At 51.5% G+C, this 21,778-nt stretch overlaps 2 protein-coding genes across 18 annotated transcripts in view; both read left to right on the top strand.

Moving 5' to 3' along the window:
* Positions 1-9,956, top strand: part of IL17RE (interleukin 17 receptor E) — a 21,640-nt gene extending 11,684 nt beyond the window's left edge. For all 13 annotated transcript variants that reach the window (XM_038565692.1, XM_038565690.1, XM_038565682.1 and 10 more), the window contains 12 exons: positions 577-645; positions 1,487-1,553; positions 2,486-2,661; positions 2,743-2,790; positions 2,873-2,918; positions 3,089-3,237; positions 5,795-5,863; positions 6,374-6,425; positions 6,510-6,608; positions 7,132-8,019; positions 9,620-9,641; positions 9,837-9,956. In XM_038565692.1, coding sequence (XP_038421620.1) covers positions 577-645; positions 1,487-1,553; positions 2,486-2,661; positions 2,743-2,790; positions 2,873-2,918; positions 3,089-3,237; positions 5,795-5,863; positions 6,374-6,425; positions 6,510-6,608; positions 7,132-7,727 — 1,371 coding nt within the window. In that variant the 3' untranslated portion in view covers positions 7,728-8,019; positions 9,620-9,641; positions 9,837-9,956. The remainder of the gene's footprint in view (positions 1-576; positions 646-1,486; positions 1,554-2,485; positions 2,662-2,742; positions 2,791-2,872; positions 2,919-3,088; positions 3,238-5,794; positions 5,864-6,373; positions 6,426-6,509; positions 6,609-7,131; positions 8,020-9,619; positions 9,642-9,836) is intronic.
* Positions 8,026-21,778, top strand: IL17RC (interleukin 17 receptor C). Of its 5 annotated transcripts, XM_038565696.1 has the most exons (19): positions 8,026-9,335; positions 9,620-9,641; positions 9,837-9,989; positions 10,265-10,339; positions 10,430-10,539; positions 11,493-11,604; positions 11,939-11,983; positions 13,648-13,787; positions 14,012-14,071; positions 17,021-17,075; positions 17,161-17,342; positions 17,437-17,487; positions 18,132-18,177; positions 18,342-18,463; positions 18,730-18,789; positions 19,295-19,343; positions 20,757-20,852; positions 20,970-21,008; positions 21,104-21,778. In XM_038565696.1, exons 1-19 carry the CDS (start codon positions 9,231-9,233, stop codon positions 21,733-21,735), a joined length of 2,154 nt encoding a protein of 717 aa, XP_038421624.1. In that variant the 5' UTR covers positions 8,026-9,230; the 3' UTR covers positions 21,736-21,778. The 5 variants fall into 5 exon arrangements, with proteins under 5 accessions (XP_038421624.1, XP_038421626.1, XP_038421627.1 ...); XM_038565698.1 differs by lacking the exon at positions 11,939-11,983; XM_038565699.1 differs by lacking the exon at positions 18,730-18,789.

Raw genomic sequence — 21,778 nt, 5'->3', positions numbered from 1 at the left:
GGACCGAGGCTGTATCTCTGTGTCCCTTGGCTCTCTTCATTTATTATTTTTTTAATATTTTATTTATTTATTCATGAGAGACCCAGAGCGAGAGAGGCAGAGACACAGGCAGAGGGAGAAGCAGGTTCCACGCAGGGAGCCTGACGCGGGACTCAATCCTGGGTCTCCAGGATCACACCCCAGGCCGAAGGCGGCACTAAACCACTGAGCCACCCAGGGATTCCCCGGCTCTCTTCATTTCTAAGATGAAGATCACTGTGGTGCTAGCATTTAATTAATCAAATTAATGCTTCTAGCATCTAGCATCCTCCCTGGCATACAGTATGGGCTCCATAAATGTAGGATCCTTCCCCTATTTCTTCCCCCTCCCCACTCCATATATTGAGATAGCTAGAGCAAATAGACTACAGATCAGGGACACCTTCCACCTCAAAGGAAATTCCTCAGTGAAAGAAATAAATCTAAGAGGAAGAATAGGATGTGCTTGCCAAGGTCCCAGCTTCCTACTGCCCTGGTCCAGGGTGCCTAAGCTCTTTCTCAGGCATTTCTTCTCTCCTTTTGCTGCTTCGTCAACAGAAAATTGTGTCTGGGGGCCATGCTGTAGACCTGCCTTATGAATTTCTTCTGCCCTGTCTGTGCATAGAGGTGAGCAGAACAAAAGGTCTGGGTTTTCCATGGCTCCACTTCTAGGTCTCCCAGAGGCACAGCTGGTCAACCATATGTCCAAGTAAGTCAGGTCTTAGAAAGACAGGGTGTTGATGAGAGGCTTGGGCAGACTGCTGCCAGCTGGACTTTAAGCCACATGTCGGGTCAGAGAGGGAAGTGTCCTGCTGAACATGAGCTATTTTGGGGGGCAATTCCAACCTCAGTCCTATCCTAAACCCAGCTTCCCTAGGTTCAGACTGACCTCAACCCACAGAGACAGAGTATGCAGTTACCTTCACTGTGTGTTCTGAGGAGTCATGGTGGGGGCACATGTGACCCCTACAAGGTTCCATACGGCTCCAAAAGTCTTGTCCGCATGAGCCCTCCATGGCACTCCTTTTCTTACAAAGCATGAAGGCTTCTTTGGACTAGACCAAAAATACAGGGGTCTTTGTCAGCTGGGTAGGAGATAAAAGGGAAGGGGCAGACAGACACATGGGGCAACCCTGGGGGTTGGGGCAGTCCAGAGGGAGGGGTCCGTACAGGGCATGCCTTGGGGATCACTGAGAGTGGAAGCCAGGAAAGCTAAAAGCAGACAAATGTGGACCTCCCCTCTCCAGGGAGAAGAGGACTCATCCTCACATTTACTGAGCTTGCTCCTGTACTCGGGTCACTCACCACCTACCCTTGCCTAAACCCTGTACTGCTTCTTCTCCTCAGTGCCCTGCCGGTTCAGGCAGCTTACATCAGGGCCAGGCCAAGCCAGAATGAGTTTCAGGTCTGAGTGATAGAGGAAAAGCCTTTCCTATGACCCTCCCTGACTGTTCCCCTGTCCCCTCAGGCATCCTACCTGCAAGAGGACACTGTGAGGCGCAAAAAATGTCCCTTCCAGAACTGGCCTGAAGCCTGTAAGTGCTGCACATATGCATTCTTGTGCATTCACTGCCTCTCTGTTTCTCTCTCTCACACACACACACACACACACACACTTCACACCTATGTTGTGGAGGAAGCCTCCAAAAGGTATGCAGGCACTTCCCTGGAGTTGGTGGGGGAGAAAGAAGGACTACCATATCTACCAATCAGCCTGCCAATAAATCAGAGTATTGAACATTGTACTAGGTTTGAAATATGAGACCCAGGAGGTAGTGTCCTAAGAGGACGGGTGAGGAGTCCTGCAGTCACCTCCCACTAATTCTTCTCTAAACCTGATAGTCGCCCTGCCTTACTTGCCAACTGTTAATGAGGCTTGTATTCAATCTTATATGTGAAAGTGGCTGATGATGTCCAAAATACCATATTCATGTGATTATCCCAAGTTAAAGAGATGGCAGCCCAAAACAATAAAAGACTAGCACAAAGCAGCCTACAGTCTAGGGTACCATTATAACTAAGAACTAGGCTGTAGGCCATGAACTCAGGAAAGGGAGAAGCCCATGAAGGCTGTCTGATAGGAGGTCTCTCATGGGAGGCGACACCTGAGGTGGGCTCAGAAAATGGGCAGTGTCTCAAAAGGAGATGAGGGGAGGCTGGGACATTCCTGGTTCTGAGAGGAACCTAAGCAAAGATATGCAGGTATTGAGTTTGGGGAGCAACCTGAGAGCTGGCCAGAGTGGAGGCACAGGAAGAAGATGAGACAGCTAAGTAGGAAAGGTCTTAAAAGGTAGGGAGAAGTCCTCCTCATTTATTGGGTACCTAGACATGCCAGCAACTGGGCTGAGCACCTTTACAAAGTCATCCTTTGCTGCCCCAGGGGATAAGGATGCAAAATGAGGTGGAGGACAACCCCGGGCCCAGGCCTCCCTAGCCCTCACTCTGCCTCTGCCTGTCGCCTGCCCAGATGGCTCGGACTTCTGGAAGTCAGTGCACTTTACCGACTACAGCCAGCATAGTCAGATGGTCATGGCCCTAACACTCCGCTGCCCCCTGAAGCTGCAGGCCTCCCTCTGCCAGAGGCAGAACTGGCACACCTTCTGTGAAGATCTCCCCAATGCTACGGCGCAAGAGGCAGAGGGGGTGAGAGAGGCCTCCCCAGAGCTTGAGTGGGCAAGGCTGGTGTCCAGGGCCCTGCTCCCTAACTGCCTTTTCTTACCACAGTGGTATGTTTTGGAAGGAGTAGACCTGCACCCCCAGCTCTGCTTCAAGGTACAAGCATGTGTGACAGTGGATGGGTAGGGGTATGGATGGTACCTGGAACTGGCTGACTTGCCATTCTTGGATTTCTCAGTTCTCTTTTAGAAATAGCAGCCATGTTGAATGCCCCCACCGGACTGGTGAGCCAACAAGTGACCCTGGCTAGGGCCCCCTTCCACCATTTAACCCTTCCTCAACTGTGACAAGCCACACTCTAGCCCTGTTCCAACTTCTTTGTCAACCACAGCCCAGCTCCGACCACCTTCCGCAAACAGAGTGTCTCCCATCATACCCTTTCCCACCCTGGCAGCTCCATCCTGGAATGTGAGCATGGATACCCAGGCCCAGCAGCTGGTCCTTCACTTCTCCTCAAGAATTCATGCCACCTTCAGTGCTGCCTGGAGCCACCCAAGCTTGGGCCAGGACGGTTTTGTGCCCCCTGTTTACAGCATCAGCCAGGTATGGCCCAGCCAGGGCTTTCCTCTTCTCCTCCCCCATGGTCTTGTTGCTCAGAGCATAGCAAGTGTAGGCAAGCAAATCTCTAATTTATATCATCTGGTTATTTATTTACTTGATCAGCCTTTGTTCAATTGGTTTCTCTGCCAGTCTGTGGGGTCTTCAATGGAGCAGCTTCTAATCCTTTTAGTTTCTGAATTTACAGAGGACGAGATAAACAGAGGCAAGAGACTGGGCATCCCACCTCCAGCTGTCCTCTGACCCTCTCAACCTGATGCCACATTTTATACCAATGCTATCTCTTGAACCCAGCTGTCCTCTCCCTCTGTGTTTCTGTTTGTCTCCACAAGGTACTTGGCAGACGTTCCCTGACTATCTTGGGAGGCAGAGCCCCGGAAGCTGAAGTGCTCTTTGCAGAATATTGTTAACTACTGACAGATTTAATTTTATTATGTCAACTAAGAACAGTTTGACTAACAGACTCTTCTATGTATCTGATATACTAACTACAATCAAATATATCTATCAAACCACAGCACCAATCTGACTAAGCATGACTAGCTCTTTCAAATTCTTTCTTAAACCTTCACTGGTAGCTTGCTTATTTGTTTTGCCTTCTATGAGGGCTTCCAAGCAGATGGGGGTAGCAAATGTTTAAGAATGTTTAAGATTTGGGGATCCCTGGGTGGCTCAGTGGTTTAGCGCCTGCCTTCAGCCGAGGGTGTGATCCTGGAGACCTGGGATCGAGTCCCACGTCGGGCTCCCTGTGTGGAGCCTGCTTCTCCCTCTGCCTGTGTCTCTGCCTCTCTGTCTCTCTGTCTCTCATGAATAAATAAATAAAATATTTTTTAAAAAAGAATGTTTAAGATTTAACACCAAGCCATGCTTAAGATTTAAGACAAAGTGACATGGGATAACCTAAAATTGAGAGCTAAATCCATGGACTCATTTGTTTCTGGGAGCTAGAAGACCACCTTCATTGAGTTCAGCCATGATTTGAAAGTCACTGAGTTAGCATTTGCTGACAGCTGGCTGGAGAATGGGGTCTAGAACAGGGGTGGTATAGGGGTTGGAGGTAGAGGGTGTTTCTGAAGGATGGAGACCCAGGTCAACTTCCTAACCAGTACCCAGAGCGTAGGGTGGAGCCATATCCTGCCTATATACAGACGGCAGTCAATTCTGCCCAATTTAGCATGCATTTACTGAATCCCTACTCTGTGCCTACTTTGTTTTAGGCCCTGGAAGATACACGAAAAGAATATAACATAGTCTCTGCCCCTAAGGTGTCCCCAGCGTGATAAAAGCTACTACTACTAAAAGAATACACCCTGTACTGTGTATGATAAAGAGTGTTAACATGCATATTCCCATGTGATGCTCTCCATAACCCAGTAAAATAGAGACTATTGTCCTTATATACAAATGAAGAAACTGACAGTCATGGAGGGAGGTAACCTATCTCCACACAAAAAACACACAGCGAGGAATCACAAAGGCATAGTTAAGCCTGCCTTTTTTTTTTTTTTAAAGATTTTTATTTATTTATTCATGAGACACAGAGAGAGAGAGAGGGAGGCACAGACACAGTCAGAGGGAGAAGCAGGCTCCATGCAAGGAACCCTATATGAGACTCCATCCCAGGTTTCCAGGACCACACCCTGGGCTGAAGGCGGCGCTAAACCTCTGAGCCACCCGGGCTGCCCTAAGCCAGACTTTTTGAACTATAGTTTGACTTCACAACTTAGGTTCTTTCCAGTGGATAAGCCATCCGTTCAGATATGCAGGGCAGGGAAGGAAGGCAGGTTATAGTTAAGCTCCTTGGTTTATGAGCTGCCAGAGGACAGAGACAATGTTTGTGTCTTCTTTCCTCAGAGCTTGACACAATGTAGACACCCAGAGCATGTTTGTTGATGAATGCCTGATTGCCGATTAATATGTATCTGTGCAGCGGTTTATTTTTTTAAATTTATTTTTAAAGATTTTATTTATTCATGAGAGAGAGAGAGAGAAAGAGAGAGAGAGGCACAGACACAGGCAGAGGCAGACGGAGAAGCAGGCTCCACGCAGGGAGCCCGATGTGGGATTCCATCCCGGGTCTCCAGGATCATACCCTGGGCTGAAGGCAGGCACTAAACCGCTGAGCCACCCAGGCTGCCCCTATTTTTTATGTTTAAAAATATTTTATTTATTTATTCATCAGAGACACGGAGAGAAAGGCAGAGACAGACGCAGAGGGAGAAGCAGGCTCCATGCAGAGAGCCTGATGTGGGACTTGATCCCAGGACCATGGGATCCCACCCTGAGCTGAAGGCAGATGCTCAACTGCTGAGTCACCCAGGCGTCCCTATATAGCAGTTTAGATCTGGGATTGATCACTGGGATGCTTGAGAATAAAGCAAGGGGAAGACTTCTTTCTTGTCAGCAGTGGCACTTGGCCTTAAGTCTGGGTAGGATTTGGGTGGGGGGTGGGTAGAAAGGAAGAAGAGTGTGGGCAGATTCAGACTGGACAGAGTCTGATTAGACTCTCTGGGGACAATCATTCTGCTCTTTGTTCACACAGACTCAGGGCTCAAGCCCAGTGACACTAGATCTCATCATTCCCTTCCTGAAGCCAGGGAGCTGTGTCCTGGTAAGGAATCCTGCCCTCACTCTGTACACATTCCTCTAGCATCTACTCTACAGGTGGACACACGGGGCAAATCTAGTCTGCAAAAATGTTTGGTTTGGCCAGCATGGTGTTTAAAATTGGAGAGTTGCTACCATTTAAATATTGAAGAGTCATATTTTTAAAAGCTGATTTGCTGATTTCTGGCTTCTCCTGAAAAAAAAAAAAAAAGTATCGGAAAACCTGGTATTCTATGTCCACATTTAGGCATGGTGACAACAGGCTTGGGCTCAGTGGCATCTGATTACTTCATTCAGGGCCTGTGTTCTCCTGGTCCTCATAGATACCTTGGCTTTAGTTTTTGAGTTTGCCCCTCTTGACCTATTGTGTGGCACAGCAGGAGCTGGACCAAACACAAACCTTGTGCTGGAGAAATTTCCTACCTAGGGTGATTCCCCTTCTCTACCCCCATTCAACATCCCCTGGGAGGAGGGGCTACCCTGGCTTACAAGGATGGGGGTTCTGTGCCCTCAGGTGTGGAGGTCAGATGTTCAGTTTTCCTGGAAGCACCTCTTATGTCCGGATGGTGAGTTCTTGGGTGAGGAAGGGTGGGGTAAGAAGGAGTTTGGGCAATGAAGAGCCTGGCTTGGCCTCACCCTGCTTGCCTCAGTCTCTCATAGACACCTGGGGCTCTTGATCCTGGCAATCCTGGCCCTCGCCACCCTATTGGGCATTGTTCTAGCCCTCACCCGCCGGCGCCCACTGTCAGGTACGCTCATTCTGGGGTAAACTGAGTATTCAGGTCCGCACAGTGCCTAGGCTAGTTGCCCCCCACCCTTCCCCTGCCTGGGCTCCCTTCTGGTAGAGCCATGTCCGTGCTGCTCTGTGGAGCTCTGTGCTCCCCAAGGTGGTGAGCTTCAGGCCCCCTAGTGGTCAGGAATGGTTAAGGCAGCGCCAACGTCCCTCTGTGCAGATGGTTCACTGTTTTAGTGCTCTCTGGGATGAGACCAGTGGGGCGGAAATCCAGCCCGCGCTGCTCTTGCCAAACCTAGCGCCCTAGACCTGGCCCCTTCCGGACGCTTTTATCTAATTAACCCAAAGCCATCCTATAGGCTAAAGCTGTCTTGGGTACCCACCCCCAGTGCAGATAAGGAGTCAGGTGGGACACCGGATGAATTAGCCCCAAGGCTCGGGGATGGGGCTGGGCGGAGGTTGAGGGTGAAGTAGGGGAGGGGAAGTCCTGGGCTCCCCCTCAGCCCCCTACCTTGTTCATCTGCTGCTCCCGCCCCCAGGCCCTGGCGGAGCGCGGCCCGTGTTGCTCCTGCACGCGGCGGACTCGGAGGCGCAGCGGCTCCTGGTGGGAGCGCTGGCTGAACTGCTGCGGGCAGCTCTGGGCGGCGGGCGCGACGTGATCGTGGACCTGTGGGAGGGGACGCGCGTGGCGCGCGTGGGCCCCCTGCCGTGGCTGTGGGCGGCGCGGGCGCGCGTGGCACAGGAGCAAGGCACCGTGCTGCTTCTGTGGAGCAGTGCGGGCCCCAGTCCAGCGCGGGGCCCGGATCCCCGCTCCGCGCCCCTGCGCGCCCTGCTCCGCGCCGCCCCGCGCCCCCTGCTGCTGCTCGCTTACTTTAGTCGCCTCTGTGCCAAGGGCGACATTCCGCAGCCACTGCGCGCCCTGCCGCGCTACCGCCTGCTGCGCGACCTGCCACGCCTGCTGCGGGCGCTGGACGCGCAGCCTTCCACGGAAGCCACCGGCCGAGGCCGCCTCGGGGATCGGCAGTGCCTGCGGGGTCGCCTGGAGCTGTGCCACCGGCTGGAACGAGAGGCCGCCAAATTGTGCCCACCGAGGCTGAGCAGAGACAGGCGTAGGGGTACTGGTTGGAATCCCTGAAGGAGCCTTCTACCCTAGAATCCTTGGGGTGCCTCCTCAGGACTACTGGCCCCAAATCCTTAGGCTTTGGCTGCTAGCCTGAAAGCAGAGCACCTCCCTCGCTGTCCTAGCCCTTCCTTACGCGTCCGGCTTCTTCCTCATGCCTACCCTTTTAGAACCAGCAGGGAGAGTTTCTGTTTACTGAGGGCTCCACTGACTCGAGTCCTGTTGGGGATGGGGGAAATCTTCCCACTTCTTTTCTTCAAAATTCCAGAAAGAGCAGTCTGCACATGCTCCAGTCCAGGCTTGAGAGGTATGGAGCAGAGGTAGAGGAGGCAGGAGAGGTGGAAATTCTGAGTGAGGGATGACTCCAGGGGGGTGGGAGAAAACCCCTTTCTGTGGCAGGGATACTGTTTTCCCATACTGCAGCTGTGCCCAGAGGAGGGAAGGAGGGAGGGAGCCTGACCCAGGGAAAGGGGTTTTGGTCTTGGGTCGCCAGGGCCAGGGCCGACATGGTAGAAACCAAGATCAAGAAAAATGAATAAAGGCAAATGTAATGGATAAGCCAAGAGACACAATGTGCTTCTCTGGTAGACCCAGGATACTGAGTTGGAAGAGGGGTCCACACAGCCCTGCCTGGGTGTTGTTATGCATTTGGGCCTGGGTTTGCAGGCCCAAATCTTTCATGTCCACATCCACAGCCACATCCTTCACATTCTCAGAAGCAATGCCTCTGAAAAGGCGAAGGAGGACCTGGAAAACTTGATCCTCACTGTGAACAGGTTCAGAAGGGTCCATGTGTCATGCAGCCAGCCCAGGACAACAGCACGAATGGGGCCTCTGCCTGGCTCTGGGTGCTGAGTTTCTTCCCTCCATACCACACTTGAGCAGAGGCCAGGAAGTGGTGAAAAGCCCACTTTCTGATGCCCTTTGTCTCTGCCTTTAGAGCTCCTGCCGCACAAAGGGTAACTGAGTCCCAGGGCAGATGTGTGAAGAGAGGGATGCACAGTATGAGGGAACTTAATGGGTGCCAAAATCTCAGATTCATGTAGGAAGTGGAAATGCCCCAGGATTGCCCAAGGCCTCTTCCTTAGGGACTCCCAGGGTGAGTAAGAGCTCCCTTACTCAGCTGTGATGCCACCACCCTCTTCAGGGGCCCCTCCTAGCCAGGTGTCAGCAGAGAAGGAGGAGGAGGAGAGGGGAAGGAGACCAGGCCACCACCCCAGTCCAAGGCTGCTGGCTCCCAGGCCTGGTGTTGGTGGGAGGGACAGGGCGGGGCGGGAAAAGCCTGCTGCCTGCCGGGAGCCAAAACGAAAGCACTCAGGCTGGGACTGGGACGGGATTCAGGACTCCCAGGAGAGGGAGTGCTCAAGCCAGCACCGGGACCCCAGGCTGAGGAGGGATTCTAGCCCCTCCTACCCACAAGCTTGGGGCTGAGTGGGAGCTGAGGTACGGTGTCTGCCCCCCCCTCTGGGGGGGGGACGGACAGGGCCTTGGGCCTTGGTGCCTCCTGGCACCTGGAAGATGCCTGTGCCTTGGTTCCTGTTGTCCTTGGCACTGGGCCGAAGCCCCATGGTCCTCTCTTTAGAGAAGCTTATGGGGCCTCAGGACACTGCCCGCTGCTCTCCGGTAAGTCTGGGGCACTGGGAGGGTTGAGGAAAGCACAAGTTTCAGTCTGCGGCCCATTGAGGCCCTAGCCTGGTTCCTGTCACTGTCACCACCACCAGAACTGCCCTGGCTGGTCTGTCTGGTGCTGATGGGATAAGAGAAGAATGAGGAGGGGGCAAGACCTGGGTTTGTCTTCTGGGAGGGGCTTGAATGAGGAGGCCCAGAAGGGTGGGCAGGGATATCAGGCAGGGAGAAATGTCTAGATTTCACGGTGTGAACTCTGACTGTCTTTATCTCCTTCCCAGGGCCTTTCCTGCCACCTCTGGGGTGAGTAGCCCTACTGTTAGAAAGAAAAGAACTGTCCAGGTTGGTGGAAGGGAGGGGTGATGTTCCAGTTGCATGCCCTCACCACCCACCCACAGCCTGGGAAGAGCCCCAAACCCCTTGGCCTTCTGGGGGTGTCAGGTACAACTAACCTCTGCATTATGAACAGCTTTAGTTCCCACCACCTTTCATGCGCAGATGGTGACGTACTCTGCCTGCCTGGGAGCATCGTGTCTGCCCCAGGCCCTGTGCTGGTGCCCACACGCCTGCAGACAGAGCTGGTGTTGAGGTGCTACCAGGAGACTGACTGTGACCTCTGTGTGCGTGTGGCCATCCACTTGGCTGTGCATGGTGAGCATTATATTTCCCAACTGTAATGTGCACATGTCAGCACGTCTGGATGGGCACAAGGGCTGAGGAGTTGGTCAGGCAGTCCTGTGCATCCTCAGTATTCTCCTGGAGAACACTGGTCATAGGACCCCCAGGTCAGCCTGGTCTCCCTGTCTACCCCCCAGGCCCCAGGCCTGGCCCCTCCTTCCCAGCACTGGGCTTTCAGGAAGGAAACCAAGCCCAAGGCCAGCCCAGAGCTGGGGCCTGACCTGGGCCTTGTTCTCGGCTCCTTCTAGGCCACTGGGAAGAGCCTAAAGATGAGGACAAGTTTGGAAGAGCAGCTGATCCAGAACTGGAGGAGCCTAGGAATGGTGAGGACAACCCAGCTGGCCCAACTGCCCCTAGCCAGGGCCTTGCCCAAGGCCTCTGGGCTGACCGGTGCCCCACCCTGTTGCTCACAGCCTTTCTCCAGGCCCAAGTGGTGCTCTCCTTCCAGGCCTACCCCACTGCACGGTGCGTCCTGCTGGAGGTGCAAGTGCCTGCTGCCCTCGTGCAGCCTGGTCAGTCTGTGGTATGCGAATTAATAATAATAGCAATGACTATCTTCTAAATATGACATCTGTGAAGTCCTCTTGTATGTGTTATCTCTGTGTGTGTTATCTCTGTGTACTGACTGGCGGGGCTTCAGGCAAGCTCTTTCAGCCCTTTATGCTTCTTTTTTCCTATCTGTAAAATGGAAATAATAATAGTCCTACCTCATATGGCTGTTGTGAAAAGTAGATGAGCTGGTATGTGTAAAACGCCTGGTGTAATGCCCAGCTCTGAAGGGTTTCAGGAAATTTAATTTTCACTTTCTTTTGTAATCTTCAAAAGTACGCCTGAACTAGGCTTTATTATTACCCTCATTTTCCAGAGACAGAAACTGAGGTTGGACTGGGGAGGTCTGTGGGCTGGATCCACTTCTCTGGACTTTTTGCAATACTATGTCTGCCCTGTGTATATACCGTGGTGCAGGGTGTTGGGGCTTCTCCCTACTTCAGGAGGCCACATGTGTTTGGAAGGTGTAACTTCACTTGGGCCAAATCACGCAAACCCTTGACTTTCCCTCATGCCCCCAGCTCCTAGCCAATATCCTCTTGCCTTGAAAATTGTAGAACGGCAGAAAATCTGCTGGCCCACCTCAAAGGGCAGTTGTGAGGACCACTAGGGCATTGGCTGTGGGAAGTGGCATCCCACATCTGTATTGGGGTATCTGATCACCTTAGCTTTGGCCACATGGTTCAGGACAGCAGAGGTGGGGGCAGGGACTCAGATATCGAGGGCCCTTATCCCTCCCCTACTGAGGATGTGTGCTTTAGAACTAGAGGCCTTTAAAGGAAACATTAATGGGAGAATTTGGGGCTGTACAGTATAGAGTCATTGGCTTGGGGGGAGGGGAGTGGAGCTGCCCATGGAGGAGCTCAGAGCCCTTGGCCTGTATTCTGAGCCTATACCCCCAGCCATCCACCACTCCTCTCCTCACAGGGCTCTGTAGTATTTGACTGCTTTGAGGCTGCTCTGGGGGCTGAGGTGCGAATCTGGTCCTACACTCAGCCCAGGTACCAGAAAGAACTCAACTTCACACAGCAGTTGCCTGGTAAGTGCCCCAGAGCTTCAGGGACCCTGAGTCCTGGCCCCTCTAGTCTCTTTCCCCTCTGACCTTTGCCATTCTGCTTTCACCCCCTACCTAGTCCCATCCACTCTCAGGCAGAGGTCTGAGCTCCCATCCTCCCCAGAATCTATCCCTCTTGTCTCCTCTCCTCAGGTGATATTACTTCCCAGTGCCTGAGGAAGGTGCTTTGGGCATTGGATAGATGGGTTGGTATTTAGGGGATAAGGAGCCCTTTCCAGTGCTCCCCATGGGTTGGATTGCCCCCTTTCTATCTTTGGCTCCTGGTCCCACTGGAGGATTTTCTGTGATCTCTCCCCAGACTGCAAGGGGCTCGAAGTCCGGGACAGCATCCAGAGCTGCTGGGGTAGGGGCTATGGCCAGTGGGGCTGGAAGGAGGGAGGGGCAGGGTCTAGAGTGTGAAGGACCCTGGAGGTGGCTTCAGGTCTGGGCTTCCCACAATCCAGATGCTCATAGAGCTCATTCATTCATCACACATAACTGCAGTAGCTCCTATTCTGTGCCAGGCATTGGGAACATGAAGGTAAATCTCTCACTCTTTATAACAGATTTATTTATTAGTATGAGGAACATCTAGAGGCCCAAAGCATTGTTAAGATTATGGTACACCCAACTACCACCATATATCAAAATAAAAATAATATTAAACCATAAAATAAAGGTTAGGAAAGTCAAGGGTCTGATGATTTTTTCCTAGGCACTATTTGAATTTTATCTTCACTTTGTTCACTTTTCATATTGTATTTTATTTTTTACTGTGGTATAAGATACATATAGAAAAGTGTGTTGGGACGCCTGGGTAACTCAGCAGTTTAGTGTCTGCCTTTGGCTCGGGTGTGATCCCGGGTCTGGGGATCGAGTCCCACATCGGGCTCCCTGTGAGGAGCCTGCTTCTCCCTCTGTCTATGTCTCTGCCTCTCTCTCTGTATCTCTCATGAATAAATAAATAAAATCTTAAAAAAAAAAGTGTTAAGTGCACTCATTCATTCAGTAGACACTGGTTCATTTATTCAACAGACATTTATTTTAAAAGATTTTATTTATTCATTTGAGAGAGAGAGAGCGAGAGAGCACAACCCAGGGGGAGGGATGGAGGGGGAGGGAGAAGCAGACCTACTGAGCAGGGAGTCCGAAGCAGGGCTCAATCCCAGGACCCCAAGATCATGAGCTGAGCCTAAGGCAGATGCTTAACTGACTAAGCCACCCAGGTGTCCCTGTTCAACAGATACTTATTGAGCAGCGACTCTGCCCAAGGAATAGTCCTAGGCAGTAAAGATAAACCAATAAACAAAACTGACAAAAATCCCGGACTTACAGAGCTAACATTCTAAATGGAAGTCAAGGTCAGGGTACAGGTGGTGGAGGACACAATAAACACATGGGAGATGTGAACTATGCAGTAAGACGTAATTGGTGCTATGGAGAAAATTTGGGGAAAGGGAAGGAAGATAAAGGAGTTGGGAGTTGCAGCAGTCAAGGATGGCCTCACTCTAGTGAGTAAACAGCTGAAGGAGGTATGGGAGGAGCCAAGTGGGTATCTGAGGGAAAAACATTCCATATGCAGAGGGAACAGCCAGTGCAAAGGCCTGAAGCAGGAATGTATCCGGTATGTTTAAGTATTAGTAAAGAGGGCAGTGTGTTTGCAGCAGATTAATTAAGGACAAGAGTGCTAGGAAATGAGGTTAGAACAGGTAGGATCTTGCAAGCCATTGTAAGGACCCTGGCTTTTACTCTGGGAGTAATTTGGGGAGCTCATCAGAAGTTTCTGAGCAGAGAAGCATGATTTATCTTACAGTGTTTATAGGATCCTTCTGGCTGCAGAGGGAGAAGAGTTGTTTCAAGATACTGGGCTGGCTGCTAGGGACAAAGTCTGGTCTGAGATCTCTGCCCTCCAAGGGCCTTCCAGTCTCAGGGATTTGAAGGAAACTCCAAAGGGTCAGTTGGAGGGATATGACCAGGGCTGAGTATAGAAAAAGGGTGAAAGAAGTTTCTCTTTGCATCCCCCCACAGCCCTGCCCTGGCTCAATGTGTCTGCTGATGGTGATGATGTATACCTGGTGCTGGATGTCTCTGAGGAGCAGCGCTTTGGCCTCTCCCTGTACTGGAACCAAATCCAGGGCCCTACAAAACCCTGGTGGCACAGAAACCTGGTGAGGGCTCTGCCTCCCTAAGTCCATTCCCACCGTAGGCTGATGCCCAGGCTAAGGATGTGAGTGCATCATCAAAGGGGATCCTTGAAGAGGATACAGCAACCCACACCCAAAGCAAGAAACACTGGTGGGGGAACAGCTGCCTGCCTGGTTTCCTCAAGTCTGGCTTCCAGCCTTCCTCCTCCTCATCTTCTCCAACTTCTCGCCTTCTGTTTGTCCCACAGACTGGGCCACAGACCATTACCTTGAACCACACAGACCTGTTTCCTTGCCTTTGTATTCAGGTAAGAAAAGAGTGCAGCTAGGTGCCAGGGGAAGGGGGTTGTGGCATTGATGAGGGAGGTGGCCTTTACCTTCCTTGTCTCACCATCCTCCACACTCCTCTTTGAGATGGGAACTCTTTCTCCCTAAGGTGACTAGCCCTTTCTTGACCTTTGCTGCTGTGTCTTCTGCCTATTGCAAGCTCTGAATGTTCTTCATGAGCCTCTATGCACCAGGACTCCTACTCATGCTTCATGGCCCCATTCTTTTTAAAGATTTATTTATTTATTCATAGAGACACACACAGAGAGAGAGAGAGAGAGAGAGAGAGAGAGGCAGAGACACAGGCAGAGGGAAAAGCGGGCTCCATGCAGGGAGCCCGACATGGGATTCAATCCTGGGTCTCCGGGATCACACCCCAGGCTGCAGGGGATCACACCCCAGGCTGCAGGCGGCGCTAAATCCCTGTGCCAGCGGGGCTGCCCTCATGGCCCCATTCAAATGTCACCTCTTCCTTGAGGCCTTCCCCTTCTCCTCCAATTGCTTCTTTGTGCTCCTCTGGAAAACACAGCATGTGCTGTGAACTCAGACTGGTTTGAATCCTGACTGTTGCCATTTGCTAACTGTGTGGCTTTGTGCAAGTCACTTCACCTCTCTGAGTCTGTAAATGGGAATAACAATACCAGCCTTATGGAGATTTTATAAAAGGAAGTATCTAGGCTTCTATATGTTGGCTCTTTCTCCTCTTCCTCCTCCTTATTTTTATTTATTTAATTTTTTAAAAGATTTTATTTATTCATGGGAGACACACAGAGAGAAGCAGAGACACAGGCAGAGGGAGAAGCAGGCTCCCCACAGGGAGCCTGATGCGGATCTCTATCCTTGGACCCGGGATCACGCCCTGAGCAGAAGGCAGATGCTCAACCTCTGGGCCACCCAGGCATCCCTCTTCTTTTTTTTTTTTTTTTTTTTTAGATTTTATTTTTAAGTAATCTTTACACCCAGCATGGGGCTTGAACTTAACAACCTTGAGATCAAGTGTTGCATGTTCTACCAACTGAATTAGCCAGGTGTCTCTCTTTCCTCTTCTGATTGCACATTTATATGGTGATCAGGTCCTATCTATTTTATCTCTAACATGAACACCTGTCATTTCCACTACCTGAAATGCCTTCACTTCTTTTCTATACAACCAAATCCTTCCAGCTCAAATGTTACCTCAGAGCTTCCCAAAGCTTTTCTTCAACTGTGTGGCCTCTCCTTTCTTCCAGTCTTCTTGCACTTCTGTCTTTTCTTGTTCATTTATCACTTCCTTTCTCATTTGGGCATCTTCTTGCACACAATAGGTGCTCAATAAATGAGTGATCAATTTGTTAATTTATATACATTTTTTATCCTTACTACAAATGTGACTTTGTAATTTTCTTGATGACAAGGAAATAATACCTAATTCAAATTTAGTAACTCCCTCAGAGCCTTGCACAATTCCTACCTGGAATGTAGTAGGTGCTAATTAAATCTGTTAAAGGGGGCTGCCCGGGTGGCTTAGCGGTTTAGCGCTGCCTTCGGCCCAGGGCCTGATCCTGGAGACCCAGGATCGAGTCCCATCAGGCTCCCTGCATGGAGCCTGCTTCTGTCTCTGCCTCCCTCTCTCTCATGAATAAATACAATCTTAAAAAGAAATCTGTTAAAGGAAGGAAGGAATGAATGAATGAATGAAACTCTACAAACACACTATGATAGGACACACAACAGATGTTCATGAAATGTTTGCTGTGATATAAACATCCTTACTGCCAAGCACAATGCCTGCCACATAGTAGGTGTTCTTAATTAAAAGTTTGCTGAATAAATTAATGTATTATCTATACTGCTTACCACAGGGCTAAGTACAGAATAGAGCTGCTTTAAAAGTTTATTGAAAGTGGGCAGCCTGGGTGCTCAGCGGTTTAGCGCTGCCTTCAGCCCAGGGCATGATCCTGGAGACCTGGGATCAAGTCCTGAGTCAGGCTCCATGCATGGGGCCTGTTTCTGCCTCTCTCTCTGTGTCTCTCATGAATAAATAAATAAGATCTTTTAAAAAATAAAAGTTTATTGAAACAAATGAGGTACCTGGCTGGCTCAGTCAAAAGATCTTGTGACTCTTGATCTCAGGGTTATGAGATTGAGCACCACACTGTGGGTAGAGTTTACTTTAAAAATACGTATATAGGGATCCCTGGGTGGTGCAGCGGTTTAGCGCCTGCCTTTGGCCCAGGGCGTGATCCTGGAGACCTGGGATCGAATCCCACGTCGGGCTCCCAGTGCGTGGACCCTGCTTCTCTCTCTCTGCCTCTCTCTCTCTCTCTCTCTCTGTGTGTGTGACTATCATAAATAAATAAAAATTAAAAAAAAATACATATATATTGGGATCCCTGGATGGCGCAGCGGTTTAGCGCCTGCCTTTGGCCCAGGGCGCGATCCTGGAGACCTGGAATCGAATCCCACGTCAGGCTCCCGGTGCATGGAGCCTGCTTCTCCCTCTGCCTATGTCTCTGCCTCTCTCTCTCTCTGTGTGACTATCATAAAAAAAATTAAAAAAAAATCCTTCCAAGTGATATTATAAAAAAAATACATATATATTCTACTGGAAAAATAAATGAATAAATGAATGTCTTAGCACAGTACCCAGCATATAGTAGGTTCACACAAAATGACTATGGATTTAGTTATCAACACCCCTAGTGCTAAGACACAGAGTAGGTACTCATTAAAAGTCTGTTGAATTAAGGTGTTGGTAGATAATGGCATAGGATTTGCTGGAAAAATAAAAGTGTGCAACTCTAGGGCTTTACAAAGGGGAAAAGACTGGGCAAGTGTTGATGAAATATTAGTTGAATGAATGCATCCCAGTGCCTAGCAGAGGGCCTGGCACATACTCCTGGAGGGTCAGCTGGGTAGAATGGATTAATAGAGCTCTATTTCTTTTCCAGGTGTGGCCTTTAGAGCCCGACTCTGTCAGGACAAGCGTCTGTCCCTTTAGGGAGGGTGAGCAGACCAGGGCTGGGGCCTGGGTGGAATGGTGCAAGTGGCCACATGCTGCATGACCAGTGACCCCACCCTCTCCTTGCAGACCCTCGGGCACACCGGAACCTCTGGCGTGCAGCCCGGCTGCAGCTACTGCCCCCACGGGGCTGGCGGTTAGATGCACCCTGCTCACTGCTTGCTGAGGCCACTCTATGTTGGCAGGCACCAGGTGGGGGCCCCTGCCAGTCGCTGGTCCCGCCTCTGTATCAAGCAAATGTCACTGTAAATGTAAGTGAAGTTGTGGGAGGCTCCTGGGATCAAGAAAGGAAGGGGAGCCCAGGGGTCACATTTCCTGACCTCACCCATTACCCCTTTTCCACAGAAGACACTTGAGTTGCCGTTGCTGAATGCCCACCCCAACCTCTGTGTCCAGGTAAGAAGGGGCTGGACCCCACGTGGACCCCGATAATTCACTGTCTTCTGGACCCACTCTATCCTTGGGTCACTGGAAGCAAAGTTGTTATAGGCTACCTGTGAGATTCGTACTGTTTATTTTAGCACTGCCGTGGGACTCTGAGCAAGTCATTTCACTGCTCTGAACATCAGTCTCCTCATCTGTTTAATGAGGATGATAGTTAACTACTTCACAGTAGTGAATAAAACCAATACATGTACCCACTCTAGAGAGCTTATGTTCTGATGGAGAAAGACAGACGGTAGACTCAGTGAATAATACAGTATAGAAGTGGAGTCGTCAGATGAGGCCTTTTGGTGAAGGTGGTTAGATGAGAAGGGAATGTATAAAGTGCTTTTCAGACATGAAAGGAGATAATTTAGGGTCATAAGGCTCTTCAGATCAGATGCCCTCATGAGGTTGAGGCTGAGAAAAATAAAGTATCTCCTTATCACCCAGCCTTGAACCCTGATCTCCCTAACATTAGGTCCAGAATGCAGGACCCCCCCCCCCCCCCCCCCCCCCCCACATCCTAACAGGCCTCCCCTTACTGTCCTTTTTTTCTCTTGAGGCCATACCTCTTGCTTTTCTGTGTGCCTTTAACCTTCACTTCTTCTAAGCAGGTGAGCAGCTGGGAGAAGCTGCAGCTACAGGAGTGCTTGTGGGCTGGTGAGTGAAGCCTGGGGAAAGTTGGGACAGGGCCATTGCAATAGAGGTGAGCCCTGGAAGTGCCAGCTCATGGGGGTGGAGGTCAGGCATGGGAAGGGGTAGGAGCAAGTGGCAGCCTCCAGCATGGCTGGGTCTCACTCAGAGTGGGCTCTCACCCCTTCCAGACTCCCTCAGGGCCCTCAAGGATGATCTGCTGCTGGTAGAGACACGAGGCCTCCAGGACAACAGATCACTCTGTGCCTTAGAACCCAGTGGCTGCACCCCACTACTCAGCAAGGCCTCCACGGTGAGGACGAGTGGACCCTCCTCCATGTACCTTTCTGGTTCCATCTCAAATCTGGCTTCAAATTTTCAGTTTCTCCTCTGTGCCAGGCCCTATGATGGTCTCTGGGTATTTGGGGGTGGACTCTGACCCAGGCCCTGTTCTCAGGGACCTCTTACAAGTCTCTAGCCCTGCACCACCCCCCACTCTGCCACTATTCTGCTCAGCTGCAGCTTGGTGGTCTCCTAAGTGTGGTGCCCCTAGGTGACAGCCTCCTTTTGGCTTGGCAGAGGGCAGCTCGCCTTGGAGAGCAATTACTACAAGACCTGCAGTCAGGCCAGTGTCTGCAGGTGAGTAGGTGGCAGGAGGGCCCTGTGCCAATGCCCAAGGGCAGTAGGCCTAAAGGTCTGTATTTAACTTCTTCCATCTCTTCCTGTGCCTAGAAAAGGGCACCAGGGAAACTCTCACTCTTCCTAGGCAGGGGCCTCCTCACTGCCCCTCTAGTACCCACTCATCATCTATTTCTGCTTATTTTGTGTCCAGCCCTGGGGAAGCCAAGAGTTGAAGAAGCATATAGTTCCTGTTCCCAAGTTGCTCACTGCTGGCTAGAAAACAGTAAACAGAACCAAATTCATATGTGCTAAGCACTGGGTTCCCGGGAGAGCTTCAAGGAAGGGTGATTTCATGTGGGCCAGATTTGGCATGGAGTAGGCACAGCATGATCAAAGAGTGGCTTTCATGGACCTGTGTGTGTATGAAGTGTGCAAAGTTGAGACTGGGAATTTGGAGATCAGGCTGGCCAGAACTTGGTGGGACTTCTGGGGCTGTGGCCTTGGTTTTGTTTGTGTCTTACAGCTGTGGGAAGATGAGCTGAGAGCACTATGGGCCTGCCCCATGGACAAGTGTGAGTATTACAAGAACTGCCCTTCCTCTCTGTACCCAGACTGGCATCTAGACATTCCTAGGGGGGGCACATGCAGTGGCCTTGTCGTTCCCTGGCTCAGATCAATCAGAGGGACATTCCATCCTTCATTCAAAAAATAAGATAGCTTACAGGGATTCAAGCATCACCAAAAAGACACAATCCCTGCTCCAATTGCAGCCATAGAAGGCTAGGAAGACATTAGCTAAACAATCACTTACGCTTAGTAAATGTGAGCTATTGAAGCATTCATTATAAAGTGTCTATATCCATAAATGCACATAATGGGGGCCTGACTTAGATTGGGGTGAGGCCAGGAAAAGGTTTCGGGTGTTCTGAAGGCTGAGCTAGGTGAAGGGGAGGAAGAGGCTTTTTTGAGAACTTCAAGGTGGCCAGTGTGGCTGGAGTGTCTTGGAAGGCAGGCCTCAGACTTGGAAGGCAAACCTCTATCCCAAAGATGCCAGGGCTATCTAGGACCTTGGGAGTTGATGTAAGGAATTGGGTTTTTTGTTTTGTTTTCTTTTAAAGAGAGAAAGAGGGGGAAGGAGCAGAGAGAGAGAATCTTAAGCACACTCCACACCCACGATCTCACAACCCTGAGATCATGACCTAAGCCAAAATCAAGAGTTGACCCTTAACCAACTGAGCCATCCAGGTGCCCCTTAGGAAAATGGATTTTATATTAAGAGCAGTGGGAGCTTCCTGAAAGGCTATAATCGAATTTGTATTTTAAAAAGATCTCTGGGCCTGCCATGTAGTGAAGAACTTGAAGGCAAAAAAGAGGTTAGGGACACCAGTTAGAAGGCTGTAGGAGTCATCAAAACAGTGAGGTCAAGGGCCCAACAATCCTAGCCTTAGGAGACAATATTACCTGACATTTGAGCCCTTACTATGCCCAGCATAAGCGCTTTGTATTTTTTTTTAAGATTTTATTTATTTATTCATGAGAGACACACAGAGAGACACAGGCAGAGGGAGAAGCAGGCTCCCCACAAGGAGCCTGATGTGGGACTCAATCCCTGGACCCCGGATCACACCCTGAGCGTAAGGCAGATGCTCAACCACTGAACCACCCAGGCGCTCCACTTTGTATTAATATAGGTGGTCCTCACAGCAACCCTATGAAGAAGGTACTATTGTGAATCCAGTTTTAGAGGTGAAAACTGAGACAGAAGATGAAGTGACTTATCCAAGGGTCACCCAAGTAGATGGACCTATGTCCATAATTGACTCTGACACTCTACACCGTGGATTTGGGGCAAATCTCTCCATTTCTCTGATCCAGTTCAGTCACCACACGGCAGCCTCAGAGATCTTTTAAATGAGTTCTCCTTAGTGAAGTGGGGTGAAAGGTAAGGTATCTAACCAGCCTGTCCTCTCCCCCGGGTCTCCTAGACGTTCACCAGCGCTGGGCCCTGGTGTGGCTGGCCTGCCTACTCTTGGCCTCTGTGCTTTTCCTTCTCTTCCTTTTCAGGAAGGACCACGTGAAAGGTGAGCACCCGCTAGTCCCCTCACTCCCCAGGGACAGGGCTGGGCGTGCCCCTGAGAATTCCCTTGAGAAGGTGGCGGCCGAGCTCATGGGCCGCCCGCGCCCCTCTCCCCTAACAGGGTGGCTGAGGCTCTTGAAGGAGGACCTCCGCGCGGGGGGTGAGTGCGAGCAAGCGCCGGGCGGGGGGCCGCCCCCAGCGGGCCGGGCCTCAGGCCTTCTCACGTCTCCTCTTCCCCTCTGTTCTCTCTGGCAGCTGCCGCCACGGCCCGCGCGGCTCTGCTCCTCTACTCGGCCGAGGACTCGGGCTTTGAGCGCCTGGTGGGCGCCCTGGCGTCAGCGCTGTGCCAGCTGCCGCTGCAGGTGACCGTGGACCTTTGGAGCCGTCGTGAGCTGAGCGCGCAGGGGCCCCTGGCCTGGTTCCACGCGCAGCGGCGCCAGACCCTGCAGGAGGGCGGTGTGGTGGTCCTGCTCTTCTCGCCCGGGGCCGTGGCGCTGTGCCACGAGTGGCTGCAGGACGCGGCGTCGGCGTCGGCGTCGGCGTCCGCCCCGCACGGCCCGCACGACGCCTTCGCCGCCTCGCTCAGCTGCGTGCTGCCCGACTTCCTGCAGGGCCGGGCGCCCGGCCGCTACGTGGGGGCCTACTTCGACGGATTGCTCCACTCGGGTGCCGTGCCCGCCCTGTTCCGCAGCGTACCGGTCTTCTCCCTGCCCTCCCAGCTGCCCGACTTCCTGGGGACCCTGCAGGGGCCTGGCGCCCCCGGTCCCGGGCGGCTCGGGGAGAGGGCCAAGCAAGTGTCCCGGGCCCTGCAGCCCACCCTGGACCAGCTGCTCCAGGCGCTCGGAGATCCCGGGGGCCCCGGGGGGGGCACGCGGGATGGCACGTGAGGCAGGGGAAACGACTCGAATAAAGGCAGACGCTATTTTTCTA

This window comes from Canis lupus, chromosome 20 (assembly GCF_011100685.1).
Source record: "Canis lupus familiaris isolate Mischka breed German Shepherd chromosome 20, alternate assembly UU_Cfam_GSD_1.0, whole genome shotgun sequence".
Taxonomy (NCBI): Eukaryota; Metazoa; Chordata; class Mammalia; order Carnivora; family Canidae; genus Canis; species Canis lupus.
Note: the sequence above shows the minus strand (reverse complement) of the source record. Positions and strands in the feature narration are given on the sequence as shown.